This window comes from Sorex araneus, chromosome 6 (assembly GCF_027595985.1).
Source record: "Sorex araneus isolate mSorAra2 chromosome 6, mSorAra2.pri, whole genome shotgun sequence".
Taxonomy (NCBI): domain Eukaryota; kingdom Metazoa; phylum Chordata; class Mammalia; order Eulipotyphla; family Soricidae; genus Sorex; species Sorex araneus.
Window position 1 is genome coordinate 123,305,319 of NC_073307.1, and position 19,641 is coordinate 123,324,959.

Consider the following 19,641-nt stretch of genomic DNA (forward strand, 5'->3'; position numbering starts at 1 on the left):
TAGGCCCATTTTCACCTGTCCCCTTCAGAAAAAAAAAAACAACCCTCTCTCCTCTCCACCCTCCTTCGTTTACTATCAGGGAGGGGAACATTAGCATCTATGACATTTGGTTATTGAGGAAACAGGGCAACTGAGAAATGCCAATGACAGTTTTTCTCGGAGAGGGGAAATAAAGAAGCCTAGATTTCAATTCGTTCCCTTCAGTTGTCTCTCCGTGTCGATGCAGGTGTTTGGGTTTGTGAAGCTGCCGTGACTATTTTTTTTTTCTTTCCCCGCGAACTTCACGTTGTGTTTGCAGGACTGCGGTGCTCCCCCGGCAATGAATAACCCCCCGGCCTGCAGTCTGGAGGCGGCAGCGGCGGTGCCCGGCCGCCACGAGGGCCCGTGCGCGCCCAGGACCAGCCCGGAGCAGGAGCTGCCCGCCACCGCCGCCGCGCCGCCGCCGCCGCCGCCTCGCGTGCCAAGGTCCGCGTCCACCGGCGCCCAAACTTTCCAGATCCCGGACCCCCGAGCCTGCGAGGCTGAGCGGCCCGGAGTGGGCGCTTGCAAATTCGAGAGCGCCCGGCCGCCGGCCGCGTCCGCGGCTCTGCGGGACTGGAGCGAGGCGCACGGAGCTCAGGGCGCTCCTCCCGCGGCCGGGGTGGCGGGCCCGGGCAACGCGCTGCCTTGTAAGATCCCGGCCCTGCGCGGCCCGGAGGGAGATGCGAACGTGAGTGTGGGCAAGGGGACCCTGGAGCGGAATAACACCCGGGCCGTGGGCTGGGTGAATATGAGCCAGAGCACCGTGGTGCTGGGCACGGATGGAATCACGTCGGTGCTCCCGGGCAGCGCGGCCACCGCGGCCTCCCAGGTAAGCTGGTTGCGCGCGGCCCGTGCCGCCTCCAGCTCCCCGAGCCGTGCCAGGCGAGCCGGGCCGTTGCGGGTGCACGTGTGCTGACGGGGAGATCGGTTGGCAGTGCCAGGGGATGGATGCGGGAGGCAGCTTTGGGGCTTCGGACGCTCGCAACTGCGCTGGGGTCAGCAATTACGGGTCCAGCCTGAGGGATCGCGACCCCGGGAGTGTCTCTGCCTGGCCCCCTCCCCGCGTCAGCGGTAGCCCAAAGCAGCTGTGGGCTGTTTCTCTAAGCAGGGGAGACCGGCAGAGACTTGCCCTCTTCACGCGCACCCAGCTCGACTCTGGCCACTCTTTTCTTATTGAAAATTGTCCTGAAGTAACAAAAGGAAAGGGACCGGGAAAGGCCCGGGGCGCACCAGAATTTGCATCTGAGGAGTCTTTACTCTTGGAGTTACCATTCTTCTCCCGGGAACTCTTTGAATGAGATATGCGGAGGTTAAAGCTTAGAAACTCAAGTTCCAGGGCTTGTTTTCTTTTCTTTGTTTGTTTTTCACCCACAATCCCACAACATTCGTTGCTCAATTTTATCAGAATAGTGGATTTTATTTTTAGTTGTTTCTTAAGGAGGCCCTTTCTCATGGGTTTCCGCCTGGCACCCCCTCTTGCTTCAGAACCCCTCTTGCATGGAATCCTTCATACGACCAGAGGCGTGAAAGCCCACAGCAAATGGCAGTTCTGGTTTAGAACTGGATCCTAAAGACAAAATTGCAGTTTAGGAGATACTGCTAGCAGCGTCCTCTTCACCACGCGGGCCTTGGTCAAGCCCCCACTCTCCACCTCTCCAATCTTGCCGCTTGCCTTTCTCTGCTCTTCTCTCCTGCTTTTTATTCCCCGTTTTCTTTTTCTCCCCCTCCAATGCTTCACTCCTGTCACCTCTCTCCCTGTTCCTTCTCTCATCTCTGTTCCTGGGCCCAAAGGCTGGACCCGTGTCCAGCTGTGGGCATCAGACCTAACCCTGGACATTCGCCAGTGTGAGATTTCTAATTTTATGCAGCTCTTCTGCTTTTAGTCATTTCATGTTTCACACTCACCTATCCACAGGCCGGTACCTCAGGTGCTCAGTTATTGGGGTCATCAGAGAGGAACTGAAACACCGACCTTCCACCACTGCCTGATTTTGGGGCTCCATTTCCAGAGCTTTGGGCTGTGTGTCTTCCCTCCACTGACAGCATGTGCTTGACTGCCGGGGGGGGGGGGGGCGGGGGGGGCGGGGGGGCCCAGATGGCGGCAGGACCTTTCTTTACCCACCTTCTGGCTTAACCTCCACACTGCACTGCGGCAAAAGGGCCTGGAACTCCCACCCTTCCCGGCCAGGAAGAGCAGAGTGGGGTGGGGGAGAGGAGGGAGGAGGATCTGAAGAAAGACTTGAGGGATGATTAGCACAGAACTAGCTGAGCCTCCTCGGCCTGTTTCCAGTCCTGCCTAGCTATCTGAGCCCAGCTGTTCTGATGGCTCCTTGAGCCCACCTTTCTGCCCACAACCTCTTCCACTTCGGCATGGGTGTCTGAGGCCTTCATCCCTCAGGCCCTTTCAGCCAGGGACACTCCAGGTTGTGGAAGTGGTGCTCTGTATCCAGGGATCCTAAATATCTGCAGTTTATTAAAGGTGACTTGGCCCTCATATCCCCACTCTCCTCCTCCCCATAACCAGGAAAGTTCCTCAGAGTCAGCTTAGAGAAGGGGACCCCAAAGGTTCATAGATGGCTGGAGCTGGAGGGAGTCTCAGAAGACACTGATCTCAAGCCCCCTCATTTTACAGACGGGGTCACAGAAGCCCAGACACGTGAGGCTTTCCTGGGCCTCTCCCGCTAGTTAGTGGGAAAGAACTACTGGCCTTAGAGTCTCAGAGGCTCTGTACCTCACCTTATCTACCGTTTCCATCCTTCTTCTTGTGTCTGCCTCCCACATTCTCCTCTGCGCACTCCCCTTACCCCTGCGGAAAGGCACCCTCCTGAAATTACCCCCCACCCCAGGCAGCCTCTGAGGACAGGCTCTGCAGGGAGCCAGAGTCAGGAGAACTGGCTGGCTCTGGGCATTGCAGCTTCTCTTTCTAGACTCTGGACAATCTCCAAAGGAAAACAAAACAAAACAAAAGGCTGGGGAGGAGTTACATGGAAGGTTTTATTAGGTGGGGAGGGGGGCTGCTTGCTGGGGTCTCTAGGCATGATATTGGAGCCTGCTTGCCAAATGTACTCTGGTTAGGGCTTGGGGGGTGGGTGGAAGGATCTGCTTGCAACCAACCTCTAGGTTCCAGGTGGGGGGAAGCTGCTTGCTGCCGTGGCCTGACTGCAGGATTCGGAAGGAGGGGCTCAGGGGTGGGCGGAGATGGAGCTTCCCATCAGGACTGGGAGATTGCTTGCTCAAAACACTCAGTGGAGGGTTGAGGGCCGAGGGCCCTGCTTGTCGATGCATCCTCTCTTAGGAATTGGGGTCTTGCTTGCCGATGCATCCTCAGTTGGAAAGTGGGGGGGGCCTGCTTGCTGGAAGGGACCCTTGGTGGGGGGAAGGGGTGGAGGAGTGGGACCTGCTTGCGGACCTACCCGGGGCTGTTATCCAACCATGTGCTTTTCCGCCCCCAGGAGGACGAGCAAGGGGATGAGAATAAGGCCCGAGGGAACTGGTCCAGCAAACTGGACTTCATCCTGTCCATGGTGGGGTACGCAGTGGGGCTGGGCAATGTCTGGAGGTTTCCCTACCTGGCCTTCCAGAACGGGGGAGGTATGGCTTTTCCGCTCTTTCCGCCAGCGGGCACGGCGGGGCGGGCTCTCGGGTTGGGGGAACCCAGGGCTCCTAATCTTGGGGGGCGGAATGGGAGGCTCACCCTCCAGCTCCACAAGGGCATGGGTGCGGCAGAGCCCAGGTGGGAGGGCATGACCCAGGAGGCAGTACCTGGAGGTAGCACTCACCCCACCCCCCATGGTCCAATTGGGGGGCCCAGGGGGGTCGTGCACTAAGTGGGCATTGATGCAGGTGGTTCAGGCTCCAATGCAGGGGGGGCACCTGTGCAGGTCAGGGGCATGGTGCAGATCGCTTTAGAACCCACTTTTGTGGTTTGCACAGCTAATTAGGAATGTTTAAAAATTTTTCTCGTGTAAAAATCTCTGTAGGAGATCCTGGGATGGGCACTGGATGGCAGAGTGCAGGGTGAAAGCAGAGGGTTGAAGGCTGATTTCAGCAGCGCCTCTCACATGTACCCACTCACACACACACACACAGGTACACAGACACATAGACACAGACACACAGACACAGACATACACACACACACACACACACACACACACACACACACACAGAGGCAGCGTGCTGATTACGATTGCAGCAAAACCAGGGTGCTTTCCATCTGCCCGAACTCTTGGAAGCAGCTACTTCCAAAGGAACCTTGTTTGGAAATGCAGAGCCCGCCAGCCTGCGTGCAGCATCAGCCACTCGGCCCCGAGACTCACCTGACCTCGGCCGGGCCCCTCCAAGAAGAACCCTGCACATTCAGGGTCCCCTGGGGTTGAGTGTGGGACACTGGCCTCCGAGAGGGCTGTAGAGGCTGCCCTCTAGGAGTAGGGACTTGCATGCCCCCTTCTCAGGGGGACCAGGGGTCAGCTGCGCCCCTCTGTCCGGCCAGTTGGACAACCTGCAGTTTTCCTTCTGCCTTGTCCGTTGGCTCTGCTCCAGGTGGGATTCGGGGCCCAAGGGACAGATGAGTGCTGCAGCACTGGATCTATCTTGTAGGAGCAATTTAAGCTAAAACAATCTGTGGCACCCTTATATTCCAAATTAGGACACTGTGACATGTACTTGACTGCAGAGCACAGTCAGGGCGTCCTGGAAATAGAAGGTGTTTATGTCCCCAGACCTCCCCCCAACTCAGCTGGGCCTCTGCTGGGTTCTCAGCAGGGGATCCAGACCCTGGGGTGGGGAGCACTGGAAATAAACTGGGGGTGGACTCACTCCAGCAGCACAGGAGGGGCCAGGGATCTAGATTGTGGTTGGGAAAGGGAGCTCCAGTGAAGCGGGTTTGGCGGGCCAGAGTGCCCGGGATTGGCTGGATGGGGATCCACAAAGGACTCTTCCTGCTGTTTGTGGGCTCTGAGCAGAGGTAGATGCGGGCAGGGGACAGAGATACTGCCTGTTTCTCCCGCACTGCGCACTGCGTGCCCAGAGCAGATCCTGGCACTCTGCAGCCCTCTCGCATCTGGAGGGGCCCCTCCCCCATCTCCTTGCCTGGAGCAGAAGGGATGATTATTACGCAATGTGCTTCTCTGTCTGAGACCCTGTCAGGAAAGTCAAAATGGAACCTGGCTTTCTTCCTTAGCACGGTCCGGTTTAGAGACACCCCAGCAGAAATGACATTTCCACGGCATAAAAAAGTCGGGGGAGGGGCAGCAAAGAGAGTGGAATAGAGAAAGACCCGCTTTCCTTTTCCTTGGAGCCCGGGTCCCGAGTCTCTAGCCCCCCGGGACTGGGATTGGCTCTGACCAGGTGACACCTCTTCACATCCTAAGTCTTTGGGGGCTATTCCTGGGTCTGCTCCCAAACAACTTGAATGAATCTCTCAAGGACAAGAACCCCAGAGAACAGGGTGCTTGCTCCCCAAGTGGGTGAAGGCCCACCGGCTAGGAATGCTCTAGCCTGGGGGTTCTGGGAATTAAATGAATGAAAGGCTCACACGGGACCTCACAGATCTAGGGAGGGGACACCCGAATAAACCAAGGTGTCAAGCGGTTGGTGCCTGGCTGGGAGAGGCGGGAGGGGCAGGACTGTGGGAGAGCAGAGAAGAGGTGCTTGTGGAGGAGGAAGCCTTGGACTTGACCTTGAAGGAAGGAGAGTTTCTGAGGTGGAGGAAGTTGAAAAGTGCAAGACATCTGCAGCGGTGGGAGAAGGTGGGTGTGGTGCCCCCCCCCCCCCCCGGCTGGCGGAGGGTCGGGGAGGGCTCCTGAGGCCTAACTGAGCTGGGACGAGGCCCTCACAGACTCATGCGCCTGTTTCACCAAGTCCGACTCCAATCTTGGGTCAAAGGCATGGGTTTGAGGAGCCTTGGCAGGGCTGACTGGGGAGGCATCGCAAAGAATAAAACCTGACCAGCTCGCCACCCCCAGTGACCTGTCCAGTGGGGGAACTGTTAACAAATGGAGGGGGGGGCAGGGTCCCCTGGCATTTTGCAGAGGAGGACTCAGAGGGGCGGGGTGCCTGGTGAACAGGAATAGCAGAAGCCGAGGGAGGCTCAGAGCAGAGGCCCGTGTTGCTGAGGGCGAAGATGGGACAAGCCCTGCCCTGGTCCCAGCCTTCTGGGGGTCTCACTTCCCGCTCTCTCTTTCAAGGTGCCTTCCTCATCCCCTACCTGACGATGCTGGCCTTGGCTGGGCTGCCCATCTTCTTCCTCGAGGTGTCGCTGGGTCAGTTCGCCAGCCAGGGGCCAGTGTCCGTGTGGAAGGCCATCCCGGCCCTGCAGGGTGAGTCCAGCAGCCTCCCGGCCCTCTCTAGTGTTGACATCTTGGGGTGGGGGATTTGTTCGGGGTCTATAGCATGTCTTCCTCCTGTTTGGTGCATCCACCTTGAGGGGGTACTGAGCAACTGAGCAAGGGCTCGGGCTCCCGTCTCTGGCTTGCTTCAGAGGGGCCTTGTGTTTCCAGGGCAGAGTCCAGTTCTCGGCGGGGGGGTGAAGTAGTGGGGTGCATCCCTCTGTGAAACAGAGCCCAGCCTAGGCCCCAGCCCCATACCCAGCCACGAGGGGTCCGTTGTGTTGGGGATGGAATGAACCTTGTGCATCTTGCACCTGCAGGCTGTGGCATCGCCATGCTGATCATCTCCGTCCTGATAGCCATCTACTACAACGTGATTATTTGCTACACCCTCTTTTACCTGTTTGCCTCCTTTGTGTCTGTATTGCCCTGGGGCTCGTGCAACAATCCTTGGAATACACCAGAATGCAAAGATAAGAGCAGACTTCTGCTAGGTAAGTCTGAATGCAGCCTCTGTAGGTGTCTGGCCTAGGAGGAAACTCTACTTATTCATTTGTTTATTTATCTATTGAGTCACCATGAGATCACACAGTTGCAGAGTTGTTTGTAATTGGCTTTCAGTATAAATGTTCCAACTTCCCACCCTTCACCAGTACACATTTCCTGCCATCAGTGTCCCCAGTTTCCCACTTGTCCCCCACCCCTAACCTGCTTCTATGGCAAAGACTCTCTCTCTCTCTCTCTCTCTCTCCCTCTTCCCTTCTATCTCTCCTTCTCCCTCTCCCTCTCCTTCTCTCTTTCTCTCCTCTCTCTCCCTCTCTCTCTCTTCCTCTCCCATCTCTCCCTTTACCTCTCTCTCTTCCCCTCTGTCTCTTTCTCTCCTCTCTCTCCCTCCCTCTTTCTCTGTCTCTGTCTCTCTACCTCCCTATTTCCTCTCTCTGTGTTCCTTCTTTAGCCTTCTTTCATCAAGCACATGCTCTGTTTGCTAGGCCCTGTGTGTAGTGCTGGGGGCCCCAGAGATGAAAGCAAAGCCCACGTCTCTATCATTCTGATGTTCCCAGAACTCAGGGTCCCAAGCAGGGGCAGTCAGTGACCCCCCTGCCCCAGCAACGGGAGTGTTTGCATCTCCCACAGATGGACAGGCCCAGCAGAGCAGGATCCGTTGTTTGGGGTGGTGTGAGGGGTTGGTATTCTCATGAGGTCTCCAGGTGACTGACTGGTCCGCAGAGTGCAGAGTGCGAAGTACTCAGCCCCTAGGATCCAGGAGAGGGGCGCGGCACCCTTGGGTCAGTCCTACACTGAGATCAGTATGGGAGAAGATGTTTCACTTGAACACTGGAGAAATACATGCACGGTGGGCTGCCTGGCAGAAGGGAAGTCTGCCCAGGAGCCAGAATGTGCCCAGAGGAATCTGCTTCAGCTCAGATGTCCATGGAGTCTTGGGACTTACAGGGATGCTCTCAACTTGGTGTAAAGAGCTCCCAGTGTACATATGTCATAAGGCTCTCGGGTCTGTCAGATGCCTCTGCCCTGGCTGTGTGTGTGTCTGTCTGTGTGTGTGTGTGTGTGTGTGTGTGTGTGTGTGTGTGTGTGTGTATCCAGGAACTTCTCAGTTTTCCTCATTTGAGCCAGGGGCAGGAGTGATAGTGCAGCCAGCTGGGCACTTGCCTTGCACACAGCCAACCCCGATTTGATTTCCGGCACTGACTGGGATGGTCCCCTGAGCACCACTGGGAGTGCTGAACATGGCCAGGAGCAAGCCCCGAGCACAGCTGGGTGTGGCCCCACAACCCCCTCCCCACCAGTTTCCTAGAACATAAAAATAATAACCATCTTCACCATCCAGCCTTCCTCATGGCATGGCTGGAAGCCTTTGAGCGTTTTGGGAAGAAACGTGCTGGGCCGATAGCTTGTGTGTCGGGGGATGTGGCTGGAGTGCGTGCTGTGCGCATGCGCAGTGGGGAAGGGGCCTCCTGCCCCCAGTACCACCACGTGTGAGTCGTCTCCGGCAGTGCAATAGAGACACCGCCATTCCCGTCTCTCACTTGTGTGTGCATGTCCATGTGCGGACATGCTGTGACCCGCGCCTAGAAGGCCTTGAGTAAGACTGTAGCTAGAAGAGGACACTTGTGACTTTACATTCAAACCCGGTGCACCTGGAAAGCCTCAGACTCAGAAAGTTTCTGGGGGATGGAGTGTGTGAAGTCCCCAGGTGTCCCTTAGACCTGCCTGATGTCCCTTAAGGTCTCAGAGTCCTCATCTGACCCTCTTCATGCTGATGGCTCCTTTCAGAGTGGTGGCTCTCAGCCCAAGCGTCTGCCCATCAGAAGTGCCCCAGAAAATCATGAAGGCTCCCAGACTGCTGAAATCCAGCTCTCCGGGCATCCCCACCCTGGGGCCCAGGAACCGTATTTTTTGAGCTCCTGTTGTACCAGGTGGGAACAATAGGGTCAGAGTTTGCCCACATCCCTCTAGGGGGTTCTCTGGCCCATGTTCCTATGTTGGAGTGGACCATCCATCTCCTCTGCGTGCTCTTCCTGCTGGCCCAGTGGTCAGCTCAGGGGTCAGAGAGAATGCCCTGCCAGCTGCCCATGGGCTCACGGAGAGGCCCAGGAACAGTGTCTCAGCAATGGCTGTTAGTCCAGGTGGGCTTCTAGAGTGGAGAAACACCTCGGGGTTGGCTCAGAGCCCCGCATGTCCTGGCCACACTGTGCCTGGGATGGCGGTCACTTTCAGACGAGCGTCTGCAGGGAGAAAGGCTGCTGCCTCAGCCCCCCTGCTCCATGGAAGCTCCCCCAGGGTCCACGGCTCAGAAACACCAGTTCCTCTCCTACCACAGCCTCACTGTCTGTGCAGCAGTTTATTTTATTTTAATATGTGTGTGTGTGTGTGTGTGTGTGTGTGTTTTCAAATGGTTCTCAGGAAACTGAGGGTCCCACCGATGACTCTCAGTCAATTGTGCCCTTAGCTTCCCTAGCAGTGCTGGGGGCCGCAGGGCTGCGTCAAGTGGTACTCAAGGGACCATGTGATAACAGGAATTGAATCTGGGTCAGTCACAGGTTCCCTAACCACTGTGCTATCTCCCAGCCCTCTGTCTAGCTTTTTGCACTTACTAATGACAGCTCAAGGTCCAGAGAGATAGTACAGTGAGCAGGGTGCTTGTCCTGCACCCACTGACCCAGATTAAATTTCTGGCACCACCTATGGTCTTCTGAGCACTGCCAGGAGTGACCCCTGAGTACAGCCGGGTGTGCCTCTCTATGGCCCCCTTTTGCCATATAATGACAGTCTACAGTGCTCCTCCCTCATATAATGATAGCCCACAACCACCCTTCCCCCATATGATGACAGTCCACAGCCTCCCCTCCCCCTATATAATGACAGCCCACACCACCTAACTAATGCCCAGTTAAGCCCACCCCTCTAGTCACCGAAGTTAAGATGGACACTGTGGGTCAGAGAGATAGGACAAGAGGCCAGAGAGAGTACAGAGAGATAGCACTTGCCTTACACATGGCTGATCCCAGTTAGATCCCCACCACCACATTTGGGCCCCCGACACTGCTAGGAGCAACTGTTAAGTGCAGAACAGGAGAAAGTCCTGAGCGCTGCCAGGTGTGACTCCAAAGCACAACAAAAATATTTGTCTGAATAGTTGCTTCCCTCCTGGGGAGCAGTCTTCTTAATTTGGGGGCCACACTCAGGGGGCTCCTTTGAGCTGGTTTATATGCTGCCCAGGTGCTGCTGAGGATTAGCCCTTGTCTCTTGCATGCAGAGCTGCTGCCAGTGCACCGAGCTCACCTCTGGCCTCTCAGGGTCATTCTCTCATTATTATTTTTTTAAGGGACTCTTCCTAGTCTTCAGGAGGTCCAGGGCCCCTCCCAGTGATTCTTTTTATGTTTTTGTTTGTTTGGGCCACTCCTCGCTCAGGGTTTACTCCTAGCTCTATGCTTAGGGTTCACTCCTGACAGGACTTGGGGGGCCACATGGGATGCTGGGGATCAAACCCAGGTTGGCCACCTGCAAGGCAAACGCCCTACCTGCTGGACTATCTCGCTGGCCCCTCTCCCGGTGATTCTTACCCAGCCAGGCTGGTGCTTCTCTCTGAGGTCCTGGGATCTGGCGCTGCTGGGCAGTGCCAGGGATCACCTGTGCATCAGGCAGGTGCAGAGACCTGCAGCACTGCAGCTGTTGTGGCATGGGGGAGTAATTTGGTTGGCTGCATGCAAGGCATTTGCCTTAACCCTTGTACTCTCTCTCCACCCGCTGGGAGTCAGTCGGAAGGGTGACATCAGAGACACAGGTACAGACAGACTAGATAAAACTGTCTATAGCAACCACATTTGTGGGGGTAGAAGGCACTAGAAACAATTAAACATGCAACATAAATTCAAACAACGATGGAATAATTACATGGATTAAGCAAATAAGCCAAAGGATTAAACGATCTCTAATCATAAATTAAAAATTACAAAGCAGGGGCTGGAGTGATAGCACAGCAGGTAGGGCATTTGCCTTGCACACATCTGACCTGGGTTCGATTCCCAGCATCCCATATGGTCCCCTGCGCACCGCCAGGAGTAATTCCTGAGTGTCTGAGCCAGGAAAAACCCCTGCGCATTGCCGGGTGTGGCCCAAAAATAAAAATTAAAAAAAAAAGATACAAAGCATGGGGAAAATCCCTACTATGTCATATTAAATGTAGAAGAAGAATATAGCTATGTAATATAATTTTATTAGTGGTAGCAGCGTGTGTATGAATAGACAGATATCACTCAAAAGACGATATGCACCAACCTTTTTCCAACCATGATCTCCTTCTGATCTTGTATTTCCCCTGTTCCCCACACCCAATCCTATTCATTGTCCCCCCCCCCCCATCCTATGCTATGACCTTCTACCTATATGATTTTTCACTTGTGGCCCCCTTGGAATATGTGTGTGGAAGGTACACATATGAGTACCATATTGCTCCTGATTGAAAACTGCTGATACACACCACATTGACTGGTAGATCTGAGGCCAGTTCTTTCTTTTCTACAATTTTATTCATGGACTTGGATTTAGCTTACAGCCACATAAGATATATTAATCTTATGGTATCTATGGACACACATATGAGTGTTTTAAAAGCAAGCCAAGGGGCCAGAGAGACAGTACAATAGGTAGGGCACTTGCTTTGCCCCTGTATGGTCCCCCTCAGGAGCGATCCCTGAGCACAGTACCAGGAGTAAGTCCTGAGCACAGCTGGATGTGTGCCCCCGCAAAGAAAATGAAATAAAAGAGGGAACTGAGTGCATTGACCAGGACAGGCCTGTCCATGATCGTAGTGGTGGTGGCGGTGATGGTGTGTGTGTGTGTGTGTGTTTGTGTGTGTATGTGTACGTTGGCATGGGGGGTGCTCATGGTTTTGTGGCATTTCTACTGTAGCTTAGGATAACTCAGGGAACACATTTTCTCAATATTACACACTGCTGGTACAAAGCTCAGAATTGGTACAAACCCTGAGCAGAGACACACGGGGTGTTTTCCACTCTGACTGTCCGTTGGTGCATGGTGGCAGAACTTCCCTTACCCTTCTCCAGCACTCTACATGGTCTGTTAAAAAGTGAGGTGTCATGCCCCACGCTGTGTGCCTCCCGGACACCTGCCCTTCTTTGTTACCTGTGCATGAAGATGTTCCTTCATTGCTCCCAGACCATCTCTTGTGGGAAGCCTGGTCCTTCGGTGCTGGGGTCCCTTAGGAAGGTGCTGATGGTGTTGGCTAGCAGAGCTCTGGGGTGTGTGGGGGGCATGAGGTAGGGGTATCTCTAAGGGGTAGAGAAAACACTAGCTCACCTCCCTCAACCCTCCAGGAACCTGCAATGGAGAATGGCTAATCCCTGCCCTGCAGAGTGAAACCGGCAATTGTTCTGTGAAATTGGGAAGCCGGCTGGGTCATTTGCAGTGGGAATAGCGTAAATACCATTTCTATTTCTGGAATGGCTTAATTTTCATTAGAACTTTAATTAAATGATGCCTCTTCTCCCTGGTCTTTCCATGGGCTCTCATTTATTAATAATTGCCCGAGTAAAGAGAATCCCATTCAAACAACTTTCAATTTAGCGCGATCATTATCGCTGTTCTTTGTTCAGGGTTACTGGGCTGCAGAGCTGTCTGATGAGCCCGGGGCCAGTCGTGCCGCGGCGGGTCGACCAGAAGGCGCCGTGTGCTGGGAAGCACGTTTCTGCCGCCCAGTGGTGCGAACGGGGTAGTGCAGGAGGCTTCCTGCTGCAGTGGCGCAGGAACCGAGTGACCTTGGATTGCCGCAGCGAGCTGCTTTCCGAGGGGAGCTGTCCAGGCACGCTCTCTAGGGAAGGCGCCCGAGCTTTCGCAGTGGCAGTTTTGGAAGCAAGTTTTGTTTGTTTGCCTGCCTGCTCGCGATCTCTTTGGCCTGGCGGGATGAATGTACTTTTGGATAGGAGGGCGAGAAATGATTTTTGTGCTTGCTTACAAAAAAAAAAAAAAAGAGGACGTAAAAAACGATCTATAGTATGATAATTATTAAGTGTGAATATTAGTTTGTGCAAGATAATGAATATGGTTTATTAAGGAATGATCCGTTTATTAGATGGTAATTCACTGCAAAATGTATATATTTTTTAATGTGCTAGAATAAATTATGTCTGAAAAATTTTTTTGAAGAGGTAATAGATTTTTTTTATTTTTACCTATTTTTTTTTAATGTTTGAGTTTCAGTCATACAATAATAGAACACCCATCTTTACACCAGTGTACATTTTCTATCACAAATGTCCCCAGTATCACACCCTCACCCATCATACCCCTGTCTGAAAATTTTTAAAAAGGGAAATGTATCCTTGGTAAAGAATGGAGCTATTAGACTCCCTGATCTCTGGTTAGACTGGGGTTGGGTGAGAAGGCACTTGAGGGACTTTGTAGCAGTGACCCTCAACCCCAGGACCTTTTTTTCAGAAGACAAAGCTTGTAGACATTTGTGGTTGTTACAGCAGAAGGATGGGATTCTTTGTTGTTTGCATTTTTAACCAGTATCCATCCCCTCTTGGAGTGCCAGTGGGAGGCAGGAGATGATTTATGGCCAACAGAAGTGGGGCGGTGTTAAGGACTGGAGATGCTTACCCCACAAAAAAGCAGAGAGTGATGATTGCTTTTTTTTTTTTTTTTTTTTTTGCTTTTTGGGCCACACCTGGCAATGCACAAGGGTTACTCCTGGCTCTGCACTCAGGAATCACCCCTGGTGGTGCTCAGAGGACCATATGGAATGCTGGGAGTCGAACCCAAGTCAGCTGAGTGCAAGGCAAACGCCCTACCTGCTGTGCTATCGCTCCAGCCCCCGAGTGATGGTTGCTTTTGGTCTTACTTTATTTAAAAGGTTTTGGACCACAAGCAGTGTGATTTTTTTTGATTTTATTTTTACTTTATTTATCATTTTTGGGTCCACATCCAGTGGTGCTCAGAGACTATTCCCTCAATGGATTTGACATGTCCTGGGTTTGATGCCTGCCACCTTATGGACTCCAAAGTAACACCGAGAGTGACCCCTGAGAACCACCTAGTGAGGTCTCAGAATTCAAAAAGTGTTGCACGCAACAGTGTGGTCGGCATTTTCTGAAAGGTTTTCATTCGTGAGCTTAAATTAATTCTGGCAACATCTTGTGAACAAGCTAAAACTGTTATAGAAACTGGAGCCTTTGACAGATAAGGAACTCATCTAAATTGCTAGGGCTGGTAGCAGCCTGGAACTCACTTTATTATTTCATAAAGGGCATCAGTTGGGGGTCCACAAACAAGATCAAGACTCCATGTACTTTGGGGATCCATAACACTAAAAAAAATTGCCTTCATTACCAGCATTTGTTTTGTTTTGTGTTTGAGCTCACCTCACAATGCTCAAGGATTATTCCTGGCAGTGCTTGGGGACAATATCTGGTGCCAGGAACTGAACTTGGGTCAGCTGCCTACAAGGCATGTGACTTACTGTTTGTACTATCTTTCCAGCCCCAACATTGCCAGCAATTTTATTTTTTTATTTTTTTTTTCTCTTTTTAAATTATTTTATTATTTTTTTATTTTTTTAATTAGTGAATCACTGTGAGGGTACAGTTACAGATTTATACATTATTGTGCTCATGTTTCCCCCATACAAAGTTCGAGAACCCATCCCTTCACCAGTGCCTATTCTCCACCACCAGTAAACCCAGCGTTCCTCCCACCCTCCCCAGTCCCGTCTCCCCCGACCCCAAACTGCTACTATGGCAGGGTATTCCCTTTCTTTTTTTTTTTTTTTTTTTTAATTTTTATTAAATCACCATGTGGAAAGTTACAAAGTTCTCAGGTTTATATGTCAGTTATACAATATTCAAACACCCATCCCTTCACCAGTGCCCAAATTCCACCACCAGAAACCCCAGTTTACCCCCCGCCCCCACCCCCCTACCCCCTACTGTATAACTAATGAATTTCACTTCATTTTTTTCTTTACCTTGATTACATTCCATAATTCAACACAAAACTCACTATAGTTGACATAACTCTCTCTCTCTCTTTTTTTCCTCTTTTTCCTTTTCCATTTTTTTTTTTTAAATTTTTCCCCCTCATCCCCCTTCCTGCGCCTCATAGTATGGTGTACTCCACGCCACGTTGGCCAGCGTGGGGCTTTTGCTTAGCTCATAGTCCAGAGGTGGCTGTTACATTAAGAACCTTCAATATTTCAACAAAAACTTACTGTTATTATTTGGAGTTTCCCCCCCAAGTCTGACCTGTTCAAATGGAACCCTTTCACATTGATGACAATTATAAATGTTAAGTCGCGCGGACGCTGCCGCGTCCGCGCGGTTTTGGATTTCTGTATAAAGTCCTGGGAAAATTCTGCCAGAAATTACATATTTCCTCCGTTAGCCGGCATGAGGCAAAGGCTTAATTCACAGTCTCCATACATGGGTGCAGGCACTTGCTGGAACCCCAATTCCTAAAGCTGTCTCTGGTTCCCGCTTGTTCCACACCCACCGGCTCTGCAGGGGCATGGGCGCCTGGGCCGAAAACCCGGCCGGCCGGAGCCGAGCACGGGCCCGACTAGGGCTATTGCCAGCAATTTTAATATGTGACTCACCTTGGGATATTTGAATCACCTTGGGATACACTTACAAAGTTGTTCATGATTGGGTTTCTTTACTTTTTTTTTTTTTTTACTTTTTGGGTCCCACCCAGCAGTGCTCAAGGGTTACTCCTGGCTCTGTACTCAGGAATCACTCCTGGCGGTGCTATGGGGACCATATGGGATGCCGGGGATTGGACCTGGGTCGGCCGTGTGCAAGGCAAACGCCCTACCCGCTGTGCTATTGCTCCAGACCCTCGTGATTGGGTTTCAGTCATTTAATATTCCTTCACTAGTGTACACTTCCTATTACCAATGTCCTCATATCTCCCTTTCCCCCACAGCCTGCCTCTATGGCAGACACTTCCCTCCCCCCTCTCTCTTTCTCTGTCTATCTGTCTGTCTGTCTGTCTGTCTGTCTGTCTTTTTAGGTACTGTGGTTTGTAATACTGTTATGGAGAGGCTATACCATGGATATCTCTTTACCTCCTTTCAGCTCTCAGTTCTTGTCCAGAGTGATCACTTCTAATTATGGCTGTCATAGTGGTCCCTTCTCTGTCCTAACTGTTACCCCCAACTTATGGTAAGCCTCCATAGACCGATGCTCCTGGCCCTTGTTTCTACTGCCTTTGAGTATTGTTCTCATACTATGGTTGTTTTCTTTTTTCTTTTTTTTTTGCTTTTTGGGTCACACCCAGCGATGCTCAGGGATTACTCCTGGTTTTGCACTCAGGAATTGCTCCTGGCAGTGCTTGGGGGACCATATGGGATGCCGGGGATTAAACCCTGGTCGGCTGCATGCAAGGCAAACACCCTACCCGCTGTGCTATCGCTCCGGCCCCTGTGTTTGTTTTTTTATATCCTACAAATGAATGTGATCATTCTATGTCCCTCTCCCTCTGATTGTTTCACTTAGCACGATAACTCTCAATGTCCATTCATGTATAAGCAAATTTTATGACTGCATTCTTCCAAATGGCTGTGTAGTATTCCATTGTGTAAATGTACCATAGTTTCTTTGTGCAGCCATCCTGTTATTGGGCTTAGGGTAACCCAGGGATAGTCGGTTGTTTCCAGATTCTGGCAATTGTGGATAGAGTTGCAATATGTGATAGGAGTGCAGATAGCTTTTCTACTGTGTGTTTTCAGACCCCTAGGATATACTATCAGGATTGTATCACTGGTTTGTATAGAAACTCAATTTCTTGTTTTTTTGAGGACTGTCCATATTGTTCTCTAAAAAGGCTGGATAAGTTCTCATTCCCACGAGCAATGAATGAGAGTCCCTGTCTCCTCCACCCATGCCTGGTTCTTGTTCTTTTTGATATGTGCCAGTCTCTGTTCACCAGCATTTTTAGGTGGGGAGATTTGATGTTAGTCTCTGCATTTTTCACATTTTTGGCCAAAATCCCTAGAAAAAGCATGATACTAACTGACTGGTTTGCTCTGATTTGTCACTGTCCCCAGTATCCCAGTTTATGTCTTTCTCATTTGTGTTAACAGCTTGACTTCTGAGCATGTTTTTCTGATCCCTCCTTCTGCTTTACAGTTAAGGGGTGAGAGCAGGACTGCCAGATCTGCAGAGAGAGAGAGAGACAGACAGAGACAGACAGACAGAGAGACAGAGACAGAGAGACAGAGCAACAGAGCGACAGAGACAGAGACAAAGGCAAAGATACAGAGAGAAAAGGAGAGAGGAGAGAGACAGAGAAAAAAGGAGAGGCAGAGAGGCAGAGAGAGAGGGAGAGAAAGGGAGAGAGAAGAGGAGAGTGAGAGAGACAGAGAGAAAGAGAGAGAGGGAGACAGAGAGAAAGAGAGAGAGGGAGAGAGACACAGAGATAGAGGGAGAGAGAGACAGTGAGAAAGAGAGAGAGGGAGAGAGACAGAGAGATAGTGCACACCTGGGTAGCTCGGGATTCGCCAGCTGTTGCTCCCCACTCCTCTCTGTCACCTAGAGAGCAGGACCATGCCTGTGTCCGACGGATGATGGGCGACTTAAAGTATCGAATCTATCCAGAATAACTAAAAGAGCATATAGCAAACACTCTCAAACTGTCCTTTGCTTTTTTTTCCTGTTCCTGTGTAAACTAGTGTCCACTGAGATTAAAATATGAGTCGTGTGATCAGTATTTGTAAAGCTGCTAAAGAGGCATTGTAATCTTGTTAGAAAACCTCACACTTTTTCTGTTTAAAATGATAATATGTGGGGGCTGGAGCAATAGCACAGTGAGTAGAGCATTTGCCTTGCACGAGGCTGACCCGGGTTCAATTCCCAGCATCCCATATGGTCCTCTGAGCACCGCCAGGGGTGATTCCTGAGTGCAGAGCCAGGAGTAACCCCTGTGCATTGCCAGGTGTGACCTAAAAGGCAAAAAAAAAAAGATAATATGTTTCCCCCCAGGTTTATGAGAATGTCACAAGGTAATAGTGATAATTGTTAGCCAACACCTTTCCTGACAACCTAAGACCCATGGATTGGTTTCCTCTCCTCCCTAACTCCCAGTCTGGGGAATGTTTTGCCGTTTTTCAACACTATGACATTTTGTACCAGGTCATTCTGTGTGTGTGTATGTGTGTGTGTGTGTGTGTGTGTGTGTGTGTGTGTGTTTCTGTGCCTTACTGTCCGTAAGTGGCACCTCTAGGTCCTACCCACCCAATGTCAGTAACACCCTACCCCACAGACACGACATGGAAACCTTCCGGTCACTGGCAGGTACTTCCTGGGGGCTGCATTTGTCTTTAGTTGAGAGCCGCTGTGTTGGGCCCTGTTGCAGGACTAATCATCCTCAGCATGGCATTTGCCTCCGCTGACCTGCTGAGCATGTAGCAAGCACAGGGCGGGGGTGGGGGGAGGCATTTTTTTTGCGTTTTGGATCACACCCAGCAGTACTCACGGGTTACTCCTGGCTCTGCACTCAGGAATTACTCCTGATGATGCTTGGGGGACCATATGGGATGCTGGGAATCGAACTCAGGTCAGTCGCATGCAAGGCAAACGCCCTTCCCGCTGTGCTATACCTCCAGCCTGGCGGGGGCATCTTAAAGTAACAACTCAAAGATACCCACCTCTGGGGCCAGGCAGTGGAGGCAGGCTGGCCCCAGAGGGGCTAGGAAGTTCAGGCTGAACTTCCGAGCAAGCTTTCTGGGGCAGGAAAGAGAACTGGTTTTGGGTGACCAGATTATTTCTGCAAGCTCTTGTTCCCATGGGGTCATATGGATCTGGGTCTGAATTCTTTCTTGGGGAGGTGGGGAGGAGGCGTCACTCCAAGCAGTGCTTAGTGGTGACTTCTAGCTTTGCCCTCAGGAATTACTCCTGATGGTACTCAGCGGACCATAGGGGATGCTGGGGATGGAACCCAGGCTGACTGTGTGCAAGGGAAATGCCCAACCAGCTGTACTATCACTCTGGACCCTGGCTCTGAATTCTGATTCCTTATTTAATGACTATGATTTTGGTAGAGTTACTTAACTCAGTCTTTTTCATGATTTTATTTATTTATTTATTTATTTATTTATTTATTTATTTATTTATTTGTTCTCGTGCCCTTCAGTGTTGCTGGAGGCCGCTGGGACTGCATCTGGCAGTGTTCAGGGACCAGTCAGTGGCAGGGATCAAACCTGGAGTTCCTTCATGCGAAACACAGGCTAAAACCCTTTGCACTATATTCCTGGCCTTTTTTTTTCCCTTTTATTTTAAAGATAGGCTCTAGGACTGGAGCAGTGGCATAGCAGGTAAGATGCTTATGCCATGCACGTGGCCAACCCGAGTTCCGTCTGTGGCACCTCCTGGGTCTGCCAGGAGTTATTATTCCTAAGTGCAGAGCCAGGAGTGAGCCCTCAGCACCACAGGAGTGGCGTCCAAACCAAAAACTAAAACAAACACTTCTCTCACTCATGTTCTACCCCCACCCAACCCATCCCCTAAGACTAAAACAGACAGGCTCTAGCTGAGTTCTGCACCGGCTGTTTTGAGCATGACATGAGACATGAGACTGCATGCAGAATGGCTGGTCAGCCCACTAGGGGACCACGGATGGGAGCTGTTTATCACAGTACAGTGGCCTCTCTGCTACCTATGTCAGACATTTGCCAACGACAGTGGTTACGGTCAATCAGTTAACACTTTCGTATCATTGCTCCCTGATATTTGAGGGAGGGTATTTCAGAGCACACCCA

General features: G+C 51.6%; 1 protein-coding gene across 1 annotated transcript in view; it reads left to right on the top strand.

Moving 5' to 3' along the window:
- Positions 1 to 319: 319 nt before the first annotated feature.
- Positions 320 to 19,641, top strand: part of SLC6A5 (solute carrier family 6 member 5) — a 63,745-nt gene continuing 44,423 nt past the window's right edge. Inside the window, exons 1-4 of the mRNA XM_004607956.3 lie at positions 320 to 850; positions 3,474 to 3,612; positions 6,210 to 6,341; positions 6,671 to 6,844. Of these exons, the coding sequence (XP_004608013.2) occupies positions 320 to 850; positions 3,474 to 3,612; positions 6,210 to 6,341; positions 6,671 to 6,844 (976 nt within the window). The remainder of the gene's footprint in view (positions 851 to 3,473; positions 3,613 to 6,209; positions 6,342 to 6,670; positions 6,845 to 19,641) is intronic.